This window comes from Pinus tabuliformis, chromosome X (genome assembly GCF_031772625.1).
Source record: "Pinus tabuliformis cultivar Carrire ecotype Pingquan chromosome X, CPIR1, whole genome shotgun sequence".
Lineage (NCBI taxonomy): Eukaryota > Viridiplantae > Streptophyta > Pinopsida > Pinales > Pinaceae > Pinus > Pinus tabuliformis.
The window spans coordinates 158,878,350-158,901,894 of NC_142308.1; the positions used below are offsets into that span (position 1 = coordinate 158,878,350).

The following is a 23,545-nucleotide window of genomic DNA, read 5'->3' on the forward strand; positions in this document are numbered from 1 at the left end:
GTGTGTGACGCAGAGGGTCTAAGGGTTGATGCGGAGGCTAGCAGAGTTGACGCAGGGCCAAGAGGCAACGTTGGGAGGTTTTCGTGGGACAAACTAGGTGTTGGTGAGCCGAGAAGGGTGACGCAGTCCCTATTAGAGTAACGTAGAGCAGTGAAGCTGCAATTGTTATTGTTGGATTGTTCATTCAATGATTGATCAGCCAGAATATCTGTCTCCAAGGAGAGGTACTACTGCCGAGGGCATTCTCTGTTGGGTGAGCCATTCCTGGCACCCTGGTTGTATCCTGAAAACTGCATAATAATAAAACCCTTTGAATTGCTGCACCGGTTTTCCCGCATTGGGTTTTTCCGGGGACATTGGTCCAAAAATAACTGTGTCACTTGTGTGCTTGTTTTCTTTCCATTGATGATCTATAGATGTTGATACTGTACTTGTGTTTATTTTCAGTATTTACATGGTAAATAACTTGTCAAGTAATTAAACAAGTAGGAAGAAATAAACCAGATAGTGTAGGAAGAATTTCTAACGAATTAAACTTAGAAATTCCAACATGGTATCAGAGCGTGGATGCAGATCACAGGATAACTGAAGGCATCAGCGAGCAAAGCAGTAGCAACAGATTCAGCGGTCTTGAGTGACAGAGTTGATCCGTGCAGAAGGCGATAGAGGAAGCAGTGATGCAGAGAGACTGCATCATCATTCTGGGCCAGAGAAAGGCAACGCAGAGGCTAAGGGAGGCAGCATCAGGCTCACACAGAGCCACGCAGAGGCCAGGAGGGCAGATGCAGTTGACTAGGGGAGCTCATTTTCCAGTGCCGAGATTGCGCAGAGCCAAGTGGCTCAATCCTTCAATTGCTGGGTTATAGGAGGCTGCAAGTAATTTGCGAAGCAAAGTTGGTGGGGTACTGTGGTCAAAATAGTACCTAACAAGGCAAGACCAAGGAGGAGGGATTTCTAGAAGGGAAATCGAGACTCAGAGGGAGTTGAACCAAGAACTTCCACGCGGGAAGTTGAGAGACTCAGCAAGAGTTGAACAGAGGACTTCCAGGAGAGCAATAGAGAGACTCGAAGGAGTCGAAAGAAGAGTAAGATAATGGTCGTGAATGGACTGAGAGATCAGGATAGGTTGGACGGAGCATCCAACTTCGTGGCCTAGAAGGCCAGGATCTTGACCATTCTAGACAGATATCGCATCAAGGACTTCACCTTAAAAACAATAGCGATCCCAGTTGACCCAACTGAAAATGAGAAGTACGAGGAGGCAATGGCCAAGGCGAAGTGCATCATCCTTGATGGGGTCAAGGATCATGTGGTGTCGCATATTGCCGAGAAGGACACGACAAATGAGATGTGGGATGCCGTGAAGAAATTGTACCAGCATACTTCCATGCAGAGGAAGATGTTACTTGAAAATCAGCTGCGGTCATACCAGATGCAAAAGGGAGAGCAGATAGATGTCTTCCTTGGTCAATTGAAGGAGATCCGTGACCAGCTAACTTCCATAGGGGCCACGCCGGATCAGGAATTGATGGTGAGGACCGCATTGAACGCAGTCTCAGAGGATTGGGAGGTATTTGTCCAGAGCATACTGGGAAGGTCGAGCCTTCCGGATTGGGAGGAACTGTGTGCAACTCTTCGTCAAGAAGAGATCAGACAGTGACCAATGCAAGGAATAGCGGCAAATGGGTCATAATCAAGAAGGAGGAAGAAGAGGATGCGGCTCTAGCATTTGCGGGAAGCAGGAGAAGAGAAAGAAGAAGGACCTCTCCAAGGTCAAGTGCTTCCATTGTGGGGAACTGGGTCATTTTGCGAACCAGTGTCCTACGAAGAAGAGTAAGAGAGAGGCTTCTGAGACCAAGGCAACGCCAGCAAGGGCGGAGAAAGAAGTCGAGGAGGATGACGATTGTGCCATGAGTGCTCATGTGCCACTTGAGAGGATGTGGGGAGAGATCGAGTTGTAGTCAGACGAACTATAGGTGATGAGAGGCAGGATCCTTGAGGCACCCAACCTCTTGGATTATAGCTTGCTACGGAAGCTCCAAAGAGGAGTAGCAGGATTGGCGATGTCGGTAGAGACAGATGTAGATGGAGCGGTAGAGAGTGCTACAGTGCAGGAGTCTCAGGACAACACGAGGCTAGCAGGCTGCAACAGTGCGAGAGGCACGGGAGTGTTGCACCAGTGCAGGATGCACAGAGAGCTAAGTCACCGGATTCGTCCTAAACCCCCTGCGAATCCCGAATCTGGCGAATCCGACACGATTCGGTCCGGATTCGTGTCCAAATCACAGGACACGTCGTGTCCGTTTCGGACACGTCGTGTCCGAGGGCGTGTCGCAATTTTCAAAAGCGTGTCGCGATTTTAGGACACGTGTCCTGTTTCCAGGACTCACTAAGCTCAGCGTGAGAATGAAAAGGGCATGTTTGCTCATTAAAATTGTCATTTGGCAAGTGATTTGTGCTGTTGGAGCAAGGAGTAAAGCATTTTGGCAGCTTCATGATCAAGTCTAGGCCCTAGTATTGATATGCTATTCATGGTAATGTTAAATTCTTAAAGTAAAAGTGACATTCTCCTTAATCTTCATTTTCATCCTTTTACTTAAATTTTTAACATTACCATGAAATGACTCAGGATGTTTGAGAGTGGTTCCGGCCTCATTGGATTTCATATGGAGAAAGTAGAATTTTATATTTCATTCAAAATCCAGCAGACTTATCAGTTTTTCAGGATTTTAGGATTGGGGGATTGCAATGTTTCCATTGAATTTTTTCATGTATTAGGGTATGGAACTCGTATTTAATCAAGAGCACCAAACCAAGAGCTTCTGGGGGATTGCAATGTTTCCATTGAATTTTGTCATGTATTAGGGTATGGAACTCGTATTTAATCAAGAGCACCAAACCAAGAGCTTCTGAATATGTCGCTCCCGCTCTCGTTTTCGCTCCCGCTCTCCGCTTTCGCTCCCGCTCCCAAGTAACACTGTTCCTGATGATATGGGTCTGGACACCACTGTTGAGTTGGCATTGGCCAACATGGATCTCAATGATCCAGTGCTAGACCCTGTTAGATTTGATGACTTAGAGGGGTCAAACTCCATACCAGCAGATGCAGAGGCGACTATGGATACAACGGAGTAGGAGGATGTAGAGGAGAGCAGTGGGGACCATGATGATGGGGACAGTGATGCTGATTTTGATGCTGATTGATGCCTTGAGGCTTGTATACCTGTAGTTGTTTTATATTTTCTATTTCTATTTGCCATTGGCATTGCACCAACACTACCTATGTAACACATTTGATTTGATGACTTAATGAGAAAACTGCAGTTGTCAGTGTGTTTATCTTACTATCTTGTAGTTGTAAGTTGTCTTTCAGTTATGAATTATGAATCATGATTTAAATTTTTAATAGATTTATCATTTATGTGACCAGTACCACTGACAATTATTTGAATTTTGTATGTACTATGCATGCTAATAGCTATAGATGAAGATCTATGTTTGAAATCAATAAATTTGTATCATTAATTAAAATTTGTGTAAGAAATATGATAATATCTAATTTTTAGTATATATGTATATTTTAAAAATATATATATATATATTTTTAATAAAATAATATATAATGTGTCCTAACGTGTCCTGTTCCTGGGGGTCAGCGTGTCCGAATCCGACACCACGAATCTCGAATCCTACGTGTCCCGAATCCCCGTGTCAGGTGACTTAGACAGAGAGGTGTGCAACAACGCGAGATGCAGGAAGTTGTTGCAGCAACGCAAAGGTCAGTAGAGGGAGCACTTGTTAGCGACAGAGGGAGCTTCAGCATCGAGAGTGTCTCTAGCCTGACAGGGATGTCACAGTTGGCTGGATCAGTTACCTACTTCTCGGTAACTGAGTTGCAGTGCAGCAGTTAGTAGTGGCAATGCTATGGGTAGCACGATGCAGCATGATGGGAGGGGGATGCAGTGCTGGGATTATGGACCAGCAGCAGCTCAGATGCAGAGCGAGTTGTCGTATGAATGCAACAGTGGAAGTGGCAGGGCTATGGGAAGTAGTATAGGATGCAACAGCGTAGAGGATGTTGGGCGGGGAGGCCTAGCATCAGCACAGAGATCGGTGCTGGATAATCAGGGTGATACTCAGTGTGGAGTATTACTAGAGCACAATCCTCGCTAAGAGGGAGTGTTGATTTGGGGTGGCATCAGATGTGCTCTAGCAATGAAAATTGGTGGAGAGGCTAAAGCATATGAAATCGCCAAGACCAAGAAATGGTTTGGGCAGATTCTGACCTGTTTGGGAGATATTAAAATAATTAATATTTTTAATGAAGTTCCTAAGTCTAAGCTTAGGAAAAATAAAATATTAATGGGTATTAATATAAAACTGGGTTAGAAGGTTCCAAAAGTCATGGATCAAGAAAAATCTAATCTTAGTCGTTGATTAGAGATTTAATCTCGGTCATTGATGGACCAACGACAAAAGTATAAAAGGAGGCTAAACGATCAGTTGGAGAACACGCTAGAGTGGTCAATCATTCTATTCTCTAGAGCAGGGTTTGCTATGAGACATAGAATCAGTGATCAACAGCGAGGGGCAGCGAATACATAACAGAGAGGCAGAGTTGGTACCAGAGAGACAGTGCAGAGCCGAGAGAGGTTGACGCAGAGGCAGCTGGGTTTTACGCAGAGGCAACCAGGAGCTACGCAGAGCCAGGAGAGGCCAGCTGTACGACGCAGAGGGTCTAAGGGCTGACGCAACAGCTCCAGAAGATAATGCAGAGGCTAGCAAAACTAACGCGGGGCCAAGAGGCAGCACTAGGAGGTTTTCATGGGACAGACTTGGTGCCGGTGAGCCGAGAAGGGTGACGCAGTCCCTATTAGAGTGACGCAAAGCAGTGAAGCTCCAATTGTTGTTGTGTGATCGTTCATCCGGTGATTGATTAGCCAAAATATTTGTCTCCAAGGAGAGGTACTACTGCCGAGGGCATTCTCTATTGGGTGAGCCATTTCTGGCACCCTAGTTGTATTCTGAAAACCCTCTGAATAGATGCACCGGTTTTCCTGCATTGGGTTTTTCCGGGGACATTGGTCCAAAAATAACGGTGTCACTTGTGTGCTTGTTTTCTTTCAGTTGATGATTTTTAGATGTTGATATTGTACTTGTGTTTATTTTCAGTATTTACATGGTAAATAACTTGTCAAGTAATTAAACAAGTAGGAAGAAATAAACCAGATAGTGCAGAAAGAATTTCTAACGACTACGAGTTAAACTTTGAAATTCCAACAATGCATTGGCTTTTGCCCACGTGCTGATTATTTTGTCCCGACCATATTTTGCATTTTGTGGTACAATTTCCTGTTAAATGTGGCCAATTATGCTTTTTCTTTTTCTTTTAGTTGCTTCAACCCACTGGGCATCATTCTAGGCCTAACCCAAGGTGGGGGCAAGGGGATAGGGAGGCTAGCCCTATGTGGATCTAGAATGGGAATTTGGACCCAAGTGGGAGAAATGCTGAATGGGGTACGCTGAGTGGAAAGGGAGTAACATGTGCAGGTAAAGGAGTGGGACCACGCACCCAAAGTCGGGGTTTCCCAAGTAGTACCACCCTAGAACCAAATGGTCAATAAAGGAGATCCCATAGGACTAAGATCCAAGGGTAACAACCAAAAGAAATCAAGGGGACAAGAGCACAAACTAAACCCACTCTTTCTGCCAAATCTTCCCATCAATCCATACCCAAAAGTATCCATGATAAGCAAACCCAATACTTAATTACCAAATGACAAGACATACTTTTAGAATCAGGAGGCCCACCTTCAAACATACGATCAATACAAGTGCGTGAAGGACCACATGGCTGGCTCAGGTGGCAGAGAAATGGCACGGCAAGCTAGTAGGGGGCATCAAGGGGTCGTTGGCTGCGAGTTGAGGCTCATCATGAAGAAAAAATTCTCCTAGGGATATCACCCACAAAGTGGTGGGTAACATTAACCACAACAACACTTCTTGCGATTGAAGTGTTAAGGTCCAGTGAGACTTAACCAAACTGGTCTATTTCCAGATGCTTCATGGCAAAATCGCCGATCAGAGGCCTTTTATATTTGATTTTGTCAGTGTCTGAGAAATTGCAATTTTCAACAGTTCTGTTTTTTCAAAATTCTGATCATCATGGGCCCATGCATCATATTTGACTACTTCTTGATCCTGGTGAAAAAGCTAATCAAATGGAACCATTTTCACTCAAAAAGTTGGAATGGCACTTTTTCCTTTGCTTTTGTACCTTTTCACTATTTTGTAATTATAACTTAGTGTGTAATTTGGCCAAAAGTTGTACTTTTGTGCTTTCTTGCTTTTTGGGAAGACTGTCTTTTTAGGCATGTATATAATTAGTAAGTTTATATATTTGGTAGGTGCAGGTGTTGGTCATGGTTCCTAACTAGCAATTGAGGGGTGGTTTGAGCTTCCTTTGCATGGAAAAGTGAGGAGTTCAGTAGCATCTTTATCACTGGATTCTATCTTAAGTTGACACTTGGCATGGATTTGAATCATATCTCTAGGTAAATTTTCAAAGATTGTTACTTCAAGTTCAAAATCATAAGTTGTGAAATGATTAAATAATTAAATTTTCATTTAATTATTTAATCACATGGAAAAGGGGTCAAATTGTTTTAATGAGAGAGTGGGAGCTTTTACTAAATGTCTTCATGAGTAAAGCTAGAGGAAAAACAATATTTTTCCATTTTACGGAGGAGATAGGAAAAGTAGATTTTGTTAATGTCTCCATTTAATAAGCGATGCAAAGAAAGTAGATTTTGTGGTTTTGCCAAAATGATTGAGCTAAGAGGCCCATTCAACTTCATTCATTGAGATTTCATTATACTTTTATCAAAATAATTCTTGTAACTGGAGGAGAGGAGTGTTGATTTGGGGTACCATCGGATGTGCTCTAGCCATGAAAATTGGTGGAGAGGCTAAAGCACATGAGATCTCCAAGACTCAGAAATGGTTTGGACAGATTGTACCCGGTTTGGTAGATATTAAAATAATTAATATTTTTAATGGAGTTCCTAAGTCTAAACTTAGGAAAAAAAAATATTAATGGGTATTAATATAAAACTGGGTTAGAAGGTTCCAAAAGTCATTGATCAAGCCAAATCTAATCTTAGCCGTTGATTAGAGATTTAATCTCGACCGTTGAAGGACCAACAAGAAAATTATAAGAGGAGGCTTGAGGGTCAGTTGGAGAACATTCCAGAGTGATCAGTCATTCGTTTTGCTTGAGCGGGGTCGCTAAGCAAAGTCGAATCAGTGATCAACAGCGAGGTGCAGTGAGTACTGGGCAGAGAGGTAGAGACAGTGCCAAGAGACCAGCGCAAAAGCAGAGAGTGAGAGGTAGCAGCTAGTTCAAGCCATGCAGAGCCCAGCAGAGACAACGCAAAGGCCAGATGGACTGCGTCATCGACGCAGAGAGCAGCTGGAGTGACACAGAGGATCCCAAAGGTTGCGCAGTACCTCAGGGGGCTGACACAAGGCAGCAGGAGGCTGACGCAGAGGCTAGAAGGGCCAATGCAAAGCTTCAGAGACGCTGGAGAGGGTTTCGTGGGGCAGGTTTTCTGAATATCTGTTTTTGAATAGAGAGGTATTGCTGCTGTGTATTTTTCTTTGTCGGGTAAGCCGGTTAGGCACCTAGTTGTACTCAAGGAAATATTGCATAATAATATACCCTCAGAATAGTTGCACCAGTGTTCCCGCATTGGGTTTTTCCAAGGACACTTGTCCAAAAATAACGGTGTCACTTGTGTGTTTGTTTTCTTTCAGCTGTTGATCTGTAGATGTTGTGAATGTATTGTGTTTATTTCGGTATTTAGATGTTTTAAATAACTTGTTCAAATTTAAACAAGTAGAAGAAATAAACCAGCAGAATACAGATTAATTTTCTAATGGATAGACTTAGAAAATTCAACAAGGAGTACAGAGCTAGAGGAGGATATGCAAGTCATTTAAAGCGACATTACAGCCAAGAAAAAGGATAACAGAGGCACAGGACCAAATCATAGTCAACATTCTCCACAGGGATCAGTACATTGGACCTGAATTTTATCTATTTCCACAAGATAAGATGAGGTTTGAGGATGTGGTTGATGTTGTCATTAACTCAAAATTAACCATTGTTGGCTGCAATTGCCAAACATATTTTACAATTATTTATTCAAGCTTCTTAACATTCTCGCTGTCATCTGTGAATGAGATTTTGTGCTCTTTCATACTTCAAAATGCAGTCACATCAACCTAGGGATCTAAAAGCACTTCATAAATCCAAAATTATGGGTTTAAACAAGCTGAAATCTATGGCCACACTCTGCAAAGATTATATTAGACTTAGTTTTTGTGCATACAGCAGAAAGGGAATGCTAATCTTGATGTCTATTATCAACATGAAACCTACACAAGGAGGCTTCATTTCTTGAGGATATAACTAGCAGTAGGTGGAATGTATTCCTTTGTAGTCATTTTCAGACTTGTTGTCATTTGTTTGTTGATTTTGAGGAGACTGGACAGCATTTATGTCTGCAACATGGGTTCCTTTGGTGGGAGTTTCATCACCTTTTCTTAGATTTGGTTCTGTTGATAATCTGGTCAACCAAAAAATACATAAATATTCAAATTTTGAAAAAAAAAATCATATATATTCATGTGCATCCATATGAATGCAAACCATCATACACAAATATGCAAAGTTTCTCATATATATTGTTGATTTGGGGTAGCATCAGATGTGCCCTAGCCATGAAAATTGGTGGAGACGCTATAGCACATGAGATCTCCAAGACCCAGAAATGGTTTGGGCAGATTCTAACCGGTTTGAGAGATATTAAAATAATTAATATTTTTAATGGAGTTCCTAAGTCTAAACTTAGGAAAAATAAAATATTCATGGGTTATATAAAATTGGGTTAGAAGGTTCCAAAAGTCATGGATCAAGCGAAATCTAATCTTAGCCATTGATAGAGATTTAATCTCAGTCGTTGATGGACCAACAAGAAAAGTATAAGAGGAGGCTTGAGGGTCAGTTGGAGAACACACCACATTGATCAGTCCTTCATTTTGCTAGAGCGAGGTTGCTAAACAAAGTTGAATCAGTGATCAACAATGAGGGGTAGTGAGTATGAGGCAGAGAGGCAGGGACAATACTAGGAGACCAGCACAGAAGCAGAGAGAGCGAGAGCAACAGTTAGTCCAGGCTAAGCAGAGCCCAAAGAGACTGCGTCATCCACGCAGAGGGAGTGACACAGAGGCTCCCAAAGGCTGCGCAGTGCCTCAGAGGGCTGACGCAGAGGGTCCTGGGGCTGATGCAGATCAGCAAGAGGCTGATGCAAAGGGCAGAAGAGCCAGCGCTGAGCTTCAGTTGCGCCGGAGAGGGTTTCGTGGGACAGGTTTTCCAAATACAAATTTCCAGATATAGAGGTATTGCTGCCATATATTTTTCTCTGTCGGGTGAGCTGGTTTAGGCACCCAGTGGTACTCAGATAAACTGCATAATAATATAACCCTCTGAATAGTTGCACCGGTTTTCCCGCATTGGGTTTTTCCGGGGACATTGGTCCAAAATAACGGTGTCACTTGTGTGCTTGTTTTCTTTCAGTGGATGATTTGTAGATGTTGATACAGTACTTGTGTTTATTTTCAGTATTTACATGGTAAATAACTTGTTAAGTAATTAAGCAAGTAGGTGAAATAAACCAGATGGTACAGGAAGAATTTCTAACGGGTTAGACTTAGAAATTCCAACATATAGAGCAAGGGTACATATAACCAAAATTGCAAAGAATGCAATCCATCTATGAACCAAAAATACATCAACAAAGAAGCTCTAGATGGCCTCTAGCATTGAAAAAAATAATCATGCTCCAACAAATACCTACATATCATTAAAATTATTGCTTATATTGGGATCCCCAGCATCAATATCACCCTCTAAACATTAAAATAAGATAGAAAAAGCTTAACATTTCAAATCAAGATTTTGTTTGAGTGATGGGTACATTTTTACTAGAGTCGCAACAAAGGAGTTCAACAACCAATGCCACTATCATCAAGGTACATACAGGGCTTGGTGCTCTTGAATAAGTGCTAGTTTCATGCCCTCATATATGACATAATCCAATGGAAACATTGCAATCCTGCCCAATCTTGAAATCCTAATTTTTTTTAAGTTTGTTGGATTCTGAGTGGGATCTAAAATTATACTCTTTCCATATGAAATCCAATGAGGTTGAAACAACTCTCAAACATCCTAAAGCAATTAATGTTAATGTTAAAAATTAAGTAAAAGGATATCCTTTTACTTTAAGAATTTAACATTACCATTAATTACATAGCATTAGTGGGGCCCTAGGGTTGAATATTAGGCAACCCCACTCATAGAATATTGTTTTTTTTTTAAATTGTGTTTGGAGCATCCTCGATTGCATTGTACAAAATTGGTCGATTTGGTGAAAAAAGGCCACTTTGGTACCATAAGGGCCTTTTCCAGTTTTTTCCCAACAATCAGACCGATTTAGAAATCAAAACGATCGGGTTGCTTGGTCCACTGGTTCCAATGCAATTCCAATAACACTAGATGAGTCATGCCTTAACATATGTAGAAACGCATTGTGAGATGTGAAATGAACACAAATGGTGGGAGATGTTTTCAAGCATGTAACTTTTGCCTTGAAAAATGTGAAGACACGGCAAATGCACCTTCCCATGGAGAAATATGCATGAAAATATGTAAATAAATGCACCAAAAGATGAATGTTTGCTACATGTGCAACCTTGCCTCCAAATATGTGAACAAAACAACAAAACATGCTTCAAAATATATGAATATCCCTCACTATGTGAAAAAAAAGGTAAGCACATGGATCTTCATCACCACGTCCTAAATGACTCGTACCCTGCTCCAATGTTTATATATGTTGAGGCAAGGCTACTAAAAAGAATGCATCCAAAAATGCAAATTGGACATTCATTTTCAGGTGTCACAAGTACAAGCTCCAAAAGGAATATTGTGGATTGCTAAAAGTCACAAATGCAAATGCCAAGGTTACAAGAGCATAAAAGTGCACAACCCCAAAGGCAGTGAGAAAGGAAGAGACCACAATTCCAACTTTACAAATAAAAATGTGACAACATTATTGTGCAAAAAAATGCTAAAGATTTATGACATCATCACATGAAAGAAATCATTACATACAATGATAGTGGTCAAGACATTTGATCTTCCATTTTTTTACTACTGAGATTCTAGGGTTGTACTAGAAAAGTTATACAAACTTGTACAAATTTGAAATAGCTAGGAGGCTAATTAGAAGTAGAAATACTTTTAAGGGATTCCTGCTAGTTAGGGGAGTCTAGTTGATATTTTCCAAGTGGCCTAATTGTAAAAGCTGGGGTATTTTTGTAATCCAATCTTTGAAATAAAAGTATTGTTTACAAATGTTTTGTGTAATGTTATGAATATTTGCACTATGTTATTCTTTATTTCTGCATGTCAACTATAAAATTTGTTTTGTAGGCTATAGGACAAGACAACATTATGCATAAAGAAGCTTATTTCCAAAGAATATTACAAATTCCCTTAACCTACAAGCTAAAAGCACTTGTAGCCGTAACGAAGCAACTATAAATATTAAAGAGTGCAGATATATGAAATCCTCAAGGCTGTTGGTATAGCCATGGTGAAAAGCCATAGGACATTTACGTTGTCTAAGCCATAGTAAACCCACAAGATAGTGCATGTGAAATTGCAGATCATTTGTTATCAGAGCAAATCTGGTGTCATTCAGATCAAATAAGCTCCTTTCTCAAAAATACATAAATTTTGTTCCTGAGTTCAAACTTCAAACTATCCTCCAACTTGAAGGCCATGCAAAGCATATGAGGGTCTAAAGAAGATATGAATCTGGAACAATGTTTACTTTTATGCAGTTTCAAACCAGTTGATCACTTTCTGTCACTTGGGAACACTGTTTTAATCTTTTTAATTCTTTCTTTTGTTTAAAGATCATTGGACCAAAAACCAAGTATAATCTCCCATCCTACAAATGATTTGTTCCATAAATCAAAAGACAAGGTAAAATTCCACATAGAGTATGACCCAAAAGAAATTACATAACTTTATAAATTAAAAACATACTTTATGCAAAATGCAAATAAAATACCTGAGGTTGTCGCCAGTACTCCTTAAACATTGATGGGCTTTTCACACACAACTCTCCTTCACCTAGAGGCGAGTTGTTTACATGCTCTGCAACAATTTTGACCTGCAAGCATCTCCATAAATAAAACAAAGAGATCAACAGATAAGTATCTATTTCACAGTTCCTTTAGGATGATACACCTCTTCAAGAATCAGATGACCATAAAAATTTAAGACCAGAAAATGCATCCGCCTGATATGAATTTGTTGTTTAAAGGGAATTTCTTCCTATCATGCCAAGAAATCTATTGATAGACTCCTACAGAATCTACTAAGATGCACAAGATGCTGTCTTATACCAACCGTTCAAATCTGATGAAATGAATCTTCCCCGAGAGCTTTAAACTCCCGATTCAAGAAGAGGATATAATGAATAATCTTCAGGACTCTTTATACACTAAGCTAATGTTAATGGTGTCAGCCATAGTAGTTAAACATTCTAGAATGTAATAAGAGGCTCAAGTTCCACATTACATACATTCACCCACTCATTACTGCCTATGTGATTTTGAGTGTGGAAAAAAATGTGACTCAGAAAACAAAATTCATCCAATCTGGAAGGCATCTACAACTCTTTTTGTTAATCATACAATCAAACTTTGTCAAATATTATTGAAAATTGGGAAGATTTGACTGGAAAGTGTTAAATCAAAATTAGTGTAGCAAAGGCACTATTACCCAAGATAACGCCTATGAGAAAAAAATTCTCCCTATTCATCAGCCAGCCAGCCAGAAGCCCTATGATGATCCACAGATAGCTTTACATCAAAGCTCTCCACCTATGCTCTGGTCAATGCTCTCTCCAATCTAGCATGTTTCTTGAAGGAAGTGGGTGGGTTATTGGAAGATACACAAACCATTGTTGTAATCATATGCAGTCATTTAATGTTTTGGGGCATACTAATATGGATCACAGGCCAAGTTGGATGATTGACTGCTCTTAATTGTACCCTTGTACCCATGTTCCACCTAGGAGGTTATCCTCTGTTCCTATTCCAATGCGACCTCCCCTGCAGTCCTTCCTTCATGAGGGTCACTAATAGGAGCGATTGATTGATATAGCATGCCCAAAGTAATCTATACTTGCAACATCCCATGTTTCCCTTATTATCCAAATTCATTCTTTGGGTTGATTGTCATTTGTCATTGGGACCAGCACCCTATATCTTCATCTCTAAATCAGGGCCTGGAAATTTGGCCTAATAAGTTGATGTAGCTAAAAGAAAGATAAAAGCATGTAAATCCACAAGTAAAGAAAAAGAAAAATGCAAAAGATGGCTGGAACATAGTAAGCACATGGGAAAAAACCTAGCTTGAGCTATACTCCCCTCATTAGCCATCACCCAAATCCTTAGCATTTCATGTTCTATCTAAATAAAGTTACTCATGAATGTCCCAATCATGACGATTGGAAAATTGCTACATCTTTAAGGGGTATTGTTAAAGCATAAAGCAAGTTGGCCTCCTAAGCTATGTAAGAAAGAAGATAAATCATTGAAGTATAAGGCGCATCAAAGAGGTGGAAAAAGCAGGCTAAGGAAAAGAGTAACTCATGCCTCCATAAGTATTCCCTCTTCTGACTATAACATTTAGAGATATTGGTCCTCCTTTAGCTAGTACCATGGATATGACCATCCTCCTTGAAGTCTTTCCCACTCCATCACCACCATTATCACATGCATCTAAGGATTGATGCATCTACCTATGAAAGGTACTTCCTCTTGGGGGTTGGAAGCACCTAACAGGGCTAATGGCATAATCATCCCTAACATGAGTGTGGTTACTTGCTTACAAATCCTAATCTAGAAATGTGAAAATTTCTAAGTCTGACACATCAGAAATCCCTACTGCATTATCTGGTTTATTATCTCCTACTTGTTCTTTCCATTAACAAGTTATTTATAAATATAAATACTGAAATAAACACAAATGCAACCTTCACACATATACAAATCAGCAACTAAAATAACTGAGACTTTCACACAAGGAACACTGCTATTTTTGGACAATCGTCCCCGGAAAAACCCAATGCGGGAAAATCAGTGCAACAAATATGAGGGTTTTATTATTATGCAGTTTTGAATACAACTAGGGTGCCAGAAATGGCTCACCCTTCAGAAATTTTCCTTGGCAGAAGTACCTCTCCTCGGAGACAGATATTCCTGCTGATCAGCAACTAGATGATAAATCCCACAGCAACTTAGACAGTTCCTTAGCTGGACAACGAAAGCTGCTCCAAGCTTCCTTCCAGAATTGCGTCACCCTCCAGGGACTGTGTCACCCTCTACGGCTCTGCATTTGCCTCTCAACTCCCAGTGTGCCCCACGAAAATTCCTTAGAGCTGCCTCTTCAACCCAACATCAACTTTGCAGCCCTCTGTATTGCCTGCATCACCTGCGCTGGCCTCCTCAGCCTCTGCGTCAATCCTGGCTGCCTCTACATCAGCCTTCTAAGGCTCTGCGCTGTCTCTCTGACACTTTCTCTGCCTCTCTGATATGAATTCTTGGCCTTCTGCCTAATTTCCCCTCGCTACAACAGATCACTAACTCGAATTCTCAGCAAAACCTGCCTCAGAAAATCGAATTCTTGATCACCTTGGTGTATCTCCAACTAAACCTCAAGCCTCCTCTTATACTTTTCCTTTTGATGATTCAACATCCAAGATTAAGTCCCTAATCAACGGCTAAGATTAGATTTGGTTTGATCCTTGTTAATTAGAACTTTCTCACCCATATTATATTAATAGACATTAATATTTTAATTTTCCTAAGTTTAGACTTAGAGTCTCGTTAAAAATATTAATTATTTTAATATCTCTCCATCCGGGTGGAATTTCCCCAAACGATTTCTGGGTCTTGGAGATCTCATGTGCCTTAGCCTCTCCACCAATTTTCATGGCTAGAGCACATCCGATGCTACAAAAAATCAACACTCCCTCTTAGCGAGGAATGTGCTCTAGTAATGCTTCACCACAGAAACATCACATTGATCCTCCGCATCGGTACCTGTGCTGATGCTTAGCCTACTGTCTCACATCCTTTGCACCGCTACTGCCCATGACACTTCCATTGTTGCCCATGACATTGCCACTGCCACTGCTACATCTGTACTGCAACTCTCTCTCAATATGCTGCCCATGTTTCCCCTAGCACTGCCACTACTAACTACTACACTGCAACTCAGTTACTGAGAAGTAAGTAACTAACTTCTCCCAAATACTGACATCCCAGTCAGTCTAGAAGCCTCGTAATGCTGAAACTACCTTTGTTTCTAACCCGTGCTCCCTCTGCTGCCACTACGCTACTGCAAACACCTTTGTGCCTCTCGTACTGCTGCAACCTCTGTTGCATTGCTACAGACTTCTGCACACTAGCCTTGCCTTGCTGCTCCACCACACTTTGCTCCACCCGACATCTATCGTCATGCTACTATTGTTAAGGGCTCTCGTAGCCAGATGTGATTCAAGAGTTTGGGCACCTCAAGGATCTTGCCCCTAGTATGTAGTGTTGAAATTCCCAAGTCTATCCGTTAGGAATTTAATCTGTATTCTGCTGGTTTATTTCTCCTACTTTTCTAAATTCGAACAAGTTATTTAATACATTTAAATACCGAAACAAACACAATACAGTCACAATATCTACAGATCATCAACTGAAATAAAACAAGCACACAAGTGACACCGTTATTTTTGGACCAATGTCCCCGAAAAAACCCAATGCGGGAAAATGGTGCAACTATTCAGAGGGTTTTATTATTAAGCAGTTTTCAGAATACAATCAGGGTGCCAAATGGTTCACCCAACAGAGAATGCCCTCCGCAGTAGTGCCTCTCCTCGGAGACAGATATTTCGGCTGAATAATCACCGGATGGACGATCCCACAGCAACAATTGCAGCTCCCATTGCTCTGCGTCATTCCGATAGGGAATGTGTCACCCTATCCAGCTCACAAACACCAAGTCTATCCCACAAAATCCTTCCAACGCCGCCTCTTGCCCTATGTCAGCTCTGCTAGCCTTTGCATCAGCTTCTGGAGCCTCTACGTCAGCCCCTAGACCCTCTGCGTCTCACACGCTAGCCTCTCCTGGCTCTGCACAGCTCCTAGCTTCCTCTCGTAGCACCCAGCTGCCTCTGCGTCAACCTCTCCGGGCTCTGCGCTGTCTCTCTGGTACCAACTCTGCCTTTCTGCTATGTATTCACTGCCCCTCGCTGCTGATCATTGATTCTATCTCTCTTAGCAAACCCCGTTGTAGAGAATAGAATAACTAATTAGTCTGGTGTATTCTCCACTGACCCTCAAGCCTCTTCTTATACTTTTCTCGTTGGTCCCTCAACGACCAAGATTAAATCTCTAATCAACAGATAAGATTAGATTTGGCTTGGTCCATGACTTTTGGAACCTTCTAACCCAGTTTTATATTAATACCCATTAATATTTTATTTTTCCTAAGTTTAGACTTAGCAACTCCATTTAAAATATTAATTATTTTATTATCTCCCAAACTGGTTAGAATCTGCACAAACCATTTCTGGGACTTGGAAATCTCATGTGCTTTAGCCTCTCCACCAATTTTCATGGCTAGAGCACATCCGATGCTACCACAAATCAACATGTAGTCCTCCTGACTTCAACTCGATGTCTCCCCACCTCTTCTCTAGAGGTGCATGAGCACTCATGGAACAATTGTCATTAGTCTCAACCTCTTTCTCTGCCTTAGCTGGAGCCGCCTTTGAGTCGGAAACCTCTCCCTTGTTTTTCTTCCTGGGACACTAGGATACATAATGTCCCAGCTCCCCACAATGGAAGCACTTAACCTTGGAGATGTCTTTCTTCTTCCTCTTCCCTTGCTGTCCCGTGGATGCTAGAGCCGCATCCTCCTCCTCTTTCTTGATTCGACCTCCCTTGCCACTACTCCCCACCTTGGTCATCCTCCTGATCTCTTCCTGGTGAAGAGGTGCCCACATCTCCTCCAAACCAAGGAGAGTAGCCCTACCCAAAATACTTATAGGACAAATGTCTCCCACTCCTTGGAGACTGCATTCAGGGCAGTCTTGACCATAAATTATGGATCCAGTGTAGGCCCCACGGAAGTAATCTGGTTGCGAATCTCCTGCAGCTTGAGAAGGATGGATATATCTGCTCTCCCTTCTGCGTCTAATATGACCACAATTGATTCTCCAATAGCATCTTCCGCGGCACAGAAGAGCCCTGGTATAAGGTGGTCAGGATGTCCCACATCTCCTTTGCTGTGTTCTTCTCAGCAATATGTGGTATGACATGATCTTTGACCCCGTCTAGGATCATGCACTTCGCCCTTGACATTGCATCCTCATACTTCTCGTTCTCGATCCAGGACTGCCAGGATCTTGGTCTTCCAGATGACAAAGTTGGAAGCCCCATCCAACTTGACCTGATCCCTTAGTCCGTTCACTAACATTTCAGCTCCTCTTCTAGACTCCCTCCGAGTCTCGACTCCCCTCTTGGAAATGTCCCTCTAAGTCCTGATTTCCCTTCTAGAAATCCTCTGGACAACTATCGAATAGCTCCTCTCCAATCCTCCTTGCAACTGCAACTCAGATCTAGATTCCTTGGCTAGAAATCCGTCGACGTAGTGACCCCATCTACCTTGGTCTCGCCTCCTTAGACACTGTTCTGCTGCGACAGAAAATAGCATCCCACCAGCTCCTCAAATCACAATCTGCCCACAACTCCCCAAGCCATGGCAATTGAAGAAACTAAGCCTTTCAGGTTCTGCGCAATCCCGGCAAAGGCTGAATCTGCTCCTCTTAGCCACAGCGTTGATCCTTCCTGGCTAAGAAAGATGACCAGCCACTGCGTAGGTCCGATCTGCCCCTCTGCCTCTGCGCTGACCCTCCTACTGGCTCGAAATGATGACGCAAGCTCTACGTCACTTCCTCTCTTGCTGCATCCGCTCTGGAACAACGCTGTCTCTCGAGACAGTTGCTTCTATTGCAAATTATTCAGATTTCTCCTGCTGGTGTCTTCAGTTCTCCTGTGATCTGCAATGCTCTAATAACATGTGAAAATTTCTAAGCCCAATACATCAGAAATCCCTACTGCATTATCTAGTTTATTATCTCCTACTTGTTCTCTCCATCAACAAGTTATTTATAAATATAAATACCGAAATAAACACAAATGCAACCTTCACACATATACAGATCAACAACTGAAATAATTGAGACAATCACACAAGGGACACCGTTATTTTTGGACAATCGTCCCCGGAAAACCCAATGCGCAAAAATTAGTGCAGCAAATATGAGGGTTTTATTATTATGCAGTTTCTGAATACAACTAGGGTGCCAGAAATGGCTAACCCTTTAGAGATTTTCCTTCGCAGAAGTACCTCTCCTCAGAGACAGATATTCTTGCTCATCAGCAACCGAATGATTGATCCCACAACAACATAGACAGTTCCTTAGCTGGACAGCAAAAGCCGCTCCAAGCTTCCTTCCGGAACTGCGTCACCCTCTATTGCTCTACGTCTACCTCACAGCTCCCAGTCTGCCCCACGAAAATTCCTCAGCACTGCCTCTTCAGCCCAGCGTCAACCTCTTGGCCCTCTGCGTCACCTGCACTGGCCTCCTCAGCCTCTGCGTCAAACTTCCAAGGCTCTGCGCTGTCTCTCCGACACTTTCTTTGCCTCTCTGATATGTATTCTCAGCCTTCTGTCAAACTGCCCCTCGTTGCAACAAATCACTAACTCAATTTCTCAGCAAACCCTGCCCCAGAAAATCGAATTCTTGATCAAATTGGTGTATCTCCAACTGACCCTCAAGCCTCCTCTTATACTTTTCCTGTTGACAATTCAATGACTGAGAGTAAGTCCCTAATCAACGACTAAGATTAGATTTGGTTTGATCCTCGTTATTTAGAACTTTCTCACCCACATTATATTAATACAAATTAATATTTTAATTTTCCTAAGTTTAGACTTAGGGTCTCATTAAAAATATTAATTATTTTAATATCTTTCCATACGGGTAGAGTTTCCACAAACGATTTCTGGGTCTTGGAGATCTCATGTGCCTTGGTCCCCAATTTTCATGGCTAGAGCACATCCAATGCTACGAAAAATCAACAAGAAGGATATTTCAAGGCAAGGTTTCTGTGAACTATTTTTGTGTCCCTAACATTGAATACGATCCACTATAATACCCTAATGGGTTTTTGTCCCTAATGACGTTGTTCTCACTTGATCTTGAACACATGTTTCAAGTCGTTCATTACACGTGTAGCAGAGATCCTTTGAGGGATGGCTTGCCACCTCTCCAACACCATTTAGAGGATGTCTTGTGTAGTTTTCAATGTAGGTATGACTTTGTAGCCCCATCATTGCCCTTGTCAGATGAACGTTGGCCTTTGAGGAGCATCCACATGGTTGTATGCCCCTTGCCACACCTCCAAATGTTGAAACCAAGGTTACTTGGGAGCGAGAACGAAAACGGAAGCAGGAGTGACATTTCCAGAAGCTGCCGGTTTGGGAGCACATCCCGGAGCATTTTTTATATAATATATATATTTTTTATATTTTGATGCATATATGTCAACAAAAACATGTAGAATGATGAATTAGATATAAAAAACTAAAAAAAACATAGATTGAACCATATAACAACAATCATCTAGAAGTTATAATCTTCATCAACCACGTCCACAAGTTAGTAACATACAACATATTGAGTCTCATGAATCATGATTCATCAATCTTAAAGTTTCAAGCTTTCAAAATTCAATATATAACATTTATCATCATTGATCACCAAAGTTGTACTTGTAAGCTAAGTGTAACCATTACAACAAATAATATCTAACATGAAATGAAATGTTATAAAATGAAATGAAATGAAACAACTTTCAACTTTCACGAAGCATCATATTCATAATTCATTACCAATGAGTTATAATTGCCAACTTCAAACTTCAAACTTAAATTGTCATATATTGTTTACAAAAATATCATAATAAATATGAAAGAGTCAACAATTATAAAAACTACTAGAAACTAGAAAAGACAAGTAAATCTATCATCTACATCTTCCTCTTGCCACCACGAATAATGTCTAATTTCTGAGCAGGTCGTGGTGGTCTTCTAGGAGTCTCCTCCCGCACAGACCCACAACCAGAACCAGAAGGCATATGCCCTCCACGTGAGGATGTACATGGAGGCAGCGACAGCAAAGGAACAAGACTCGAAACTCGAGCACTGCTACGGATGGTGGGGGTGGCATGGTTGTTGCTTCATCTTCCTCTCTCATAAGTTTTGCTTCCAGTTCTTTAAGATGTATAGTGCCATCCTCCAAATCATCGTCCTCTGGGTGGTTGTCCCACATTTTTTATGTTGGATCCTCATAAGCCCGATCACAGTAATGACTCAACAACCTCAAGTTGTAGTTCAAATAAAGCAAGCTTCCTGCCCGTTTTCATTGAGTCTGTTTCTTCTCACATTATGTATGAAACTATAGGTGCTCCAACACCTCTCTGCAGAAGAAGTATTTACAACCTGTGAGAGAATTTTTTTTGCCAATTTTGGCAAAAGTCCCTAGCCGCCATATGCTTCCCACCATGTGAGAGAATCAAATCTGTCTCTATCTTCCATTGCATGGAAGGAACCAAACAAACCAATGCAACTGAAGTATCTGCCTAATTCAAGACACAGATTAGCACATTCTTCCCTATCACGTATCAACTTGTCTAATGCTTGCAAATATCTTGTAGATACCTCTTCATCTATATGGGGTTTGACCCTAACCCCATCCCCAAGTGCAGGTTGGCCCAACCAAGATGCAAAGTAGTATTTTGGTGTAAGGATATACGCCAAGGCATGTAGTGGAACATTAAGTTTATTCCACTGTGTACACACACAACTGTGAATCATTGTATACAAGTTGGAATCATCTTTCTGAACAATATCTTTTATTTGCCCCAACATGGTATCCATCTGCTCATACACCTCCCCAATCACTGGTTTATCTATATTTGCAAAACGAATCATGTGATAAATGGGCTTGGTGAATTCCAATACTTGCCTCACACATGCCCAAAACTAACCATCAAGAGCAGTCTCCTCCACCTGTTCAAAACCTTGCTTGTCAGTTGCATTTGTAGCTCTTTCCTTTAATACTTGCTAGTGTGGACTTGATACCATGCTAGCCAATGACTTTCTTACCTTCAAAATGCACTTGAAGGTGAGGTAATAGCTAGCAAATCTAATCTTCGCAATCTTCAATAGCTCCAATCTTGCGTGATTGCAGAAAAGGCCATGGGTATTGCTATGATTTGTAATAAATTTTATCATTTCTTTGCCTCCCTTGTACAAATCACCAATCAATTTGTATTGTTGGTTTTTGTTCTTAATAATATCATGCATCAAAAGGTTCATTGTGTGAACCAAACACCCAAACCAAAATATGTTGGGGTATTTATCCTCAATAATTACTCCCACTGCCTTACAATTAGGAGCATTATCAGTGATGACTTGGATGACATTGTATGGCCCAATACGTTCAATTGTTTCAAGTAATGGTTTTGCAATGTTGATGTTGGTCTTAAACTTGTCTGAGTAATGATATGCTCAAAGAAAGATGGCACCACTAACAAACACAGCAATAACACTTATCAATGGCTTGCCTTTAACATTTTTCCATCCATCAGATACAATGGACACCCCATGCTCAGTCCAAGAATTTGTCATTCTACTCAAAGAATGTGATATTTTTGTTTTTTCGTGATCAAGTCCAATGGTTCTAGCCTTGTCATACCCAGGGCTCTTGTATCCTTTAGGGGCATCATTTATGGCAGAAACCATTTCATGCCAATAAGATGAGCAAAGAACATTGAATGGTATCCCACATGCATAGAGAAACCGATAAACTTTTGAATCTGCATCATTCCTACACCCTTCAACAAGGAAATCTGATATGGTTCTACACCTTAAAGAGATGTTTGGTGACCCTTTGCCTCCATATCCATTGCCATGGGAGGATGCTGAAGGAGTTCTTTGTGCATGTGATTGTGAGCTTGGTTCAAAGAAACACTTTGATCTTTTAGATTTGTATCGGGCTTCCTCCTCTTCCCTTATGTATTTGGCTCTATTTGTTGCTGACACACCTGTACAAGTTTTGATTCCTATTTGTTTATCTCCATCCCATGGCCTTTTCCCGCAAAGGTGCTTTCTGGCACGAGTGTATGAACCTGTGTAATTATTGTTGCAATGGGGGCAGTGAAATTTAGTGGTTCCACCCCCTTTTCGTACTTCAGGCTTAGTAACATATGTCCACAATGGGGTTTGGTCTTGTTTAGTTTTTTGAGTTGACTCATGTTCACTCTCCTCCAGCTCCTCCTCACCAAGGTACTCCTCTCCGAGGTTTTCATCAAATCCACTATAACCCACTTCTTCATCCTCTTCTTCATTTTCAACCCTCCTTTTTCTACTCTCCAACACCATAATAACCAAAAGAGGAACCAAGAAGAAGAAAATGCCAAGCAATATAACCATGATGTTTGAAATTTGAAGTTTTGAATCTGCGAAACAATGGAATGGGAAATAGAGAAATTTATTTATTTAGCAACAAACATAAAAGAAAAATTGCTAGATTAGAGTGTAGATCTTACCTCTTTGGCCTCTAATCTCCCCTTGCAAGCTCTTCAAACTCCTCCAAGCTCTTCTCTCACCAAGTTCCTCTCCTTGCTTCAAACTCTCTCTTGCTCTCCAAACTCTCTCTCTCTTTCACTTAGGATGAAGTGAATAATGAAAGGGGAGAGATTTTATTTATTCCCCCCCTCCCTTTCCCTCTATCTCCACGCTATCATCGCCTCTCTCTCGACCGTGCGGGCGTCGCTCTCCGCCTTTTAGGCCTTTTTGAATGCTCCAAGCACACTATTAGGGATTTTGTTGTAAATTTATGAAAAGTGACTTAGTTGCCATAATATAAATAGAGGGAAGTCACTTTCATTTTATGATTATCACATTTTCACTCACTCCTCTCTCTCTCTTTGAAGAAGTGCACACTAGTTCTCTTGTACTTTTCTCTTGGATGCAATGGACATTTAGTGGAGTGAATTGTCTTGGAAGGGATATTTTTGCATGTATCAACTTGTTTGGAATTGACGAAGTGATTCTTGGCGGAATTGTGTATGTTTATTGTCTTTTTCTTCCATTTTGCATGTTATTTTTCTGAAATTAGGGTTTCTATTGTGCCATTAAAAAGTGCACTATAATTCTTGAAATCTTGATTCTTTCTGGTATGTAAAATTTGTCTTTTAAGAATCCATCAACGAA

At 41.2% G+C, this 23,545-nt stretch overlaps 1 protein-coding gene across 3 annotated transcripts in view; it reads right to left on the bottom strand.

Annotated features, from left to right (window-relative positions):
• Positions 1 to 23,545, bottom strand: part of LOC149138939 (putative CoA ligase CCL8) — a 286,441-nt gene that overhangs the window by 43,383 nt on the left and 219,513 nt on the right. For all 3 annotated transcript variants that reach the window (XM_089446836.1, XM_089446834.1, XM_089446835.1), the window contains exon 12: positions 12,204 to 12,305. In XM_089446836.1, coding sequence (XP_089302962.1) covers positions 12,204 to 12,305 — 102 coding nt within the window. The remainder of the gene's footprint in view (positions 1 to 12,203; positions 12,306 to 23,545) is intronic.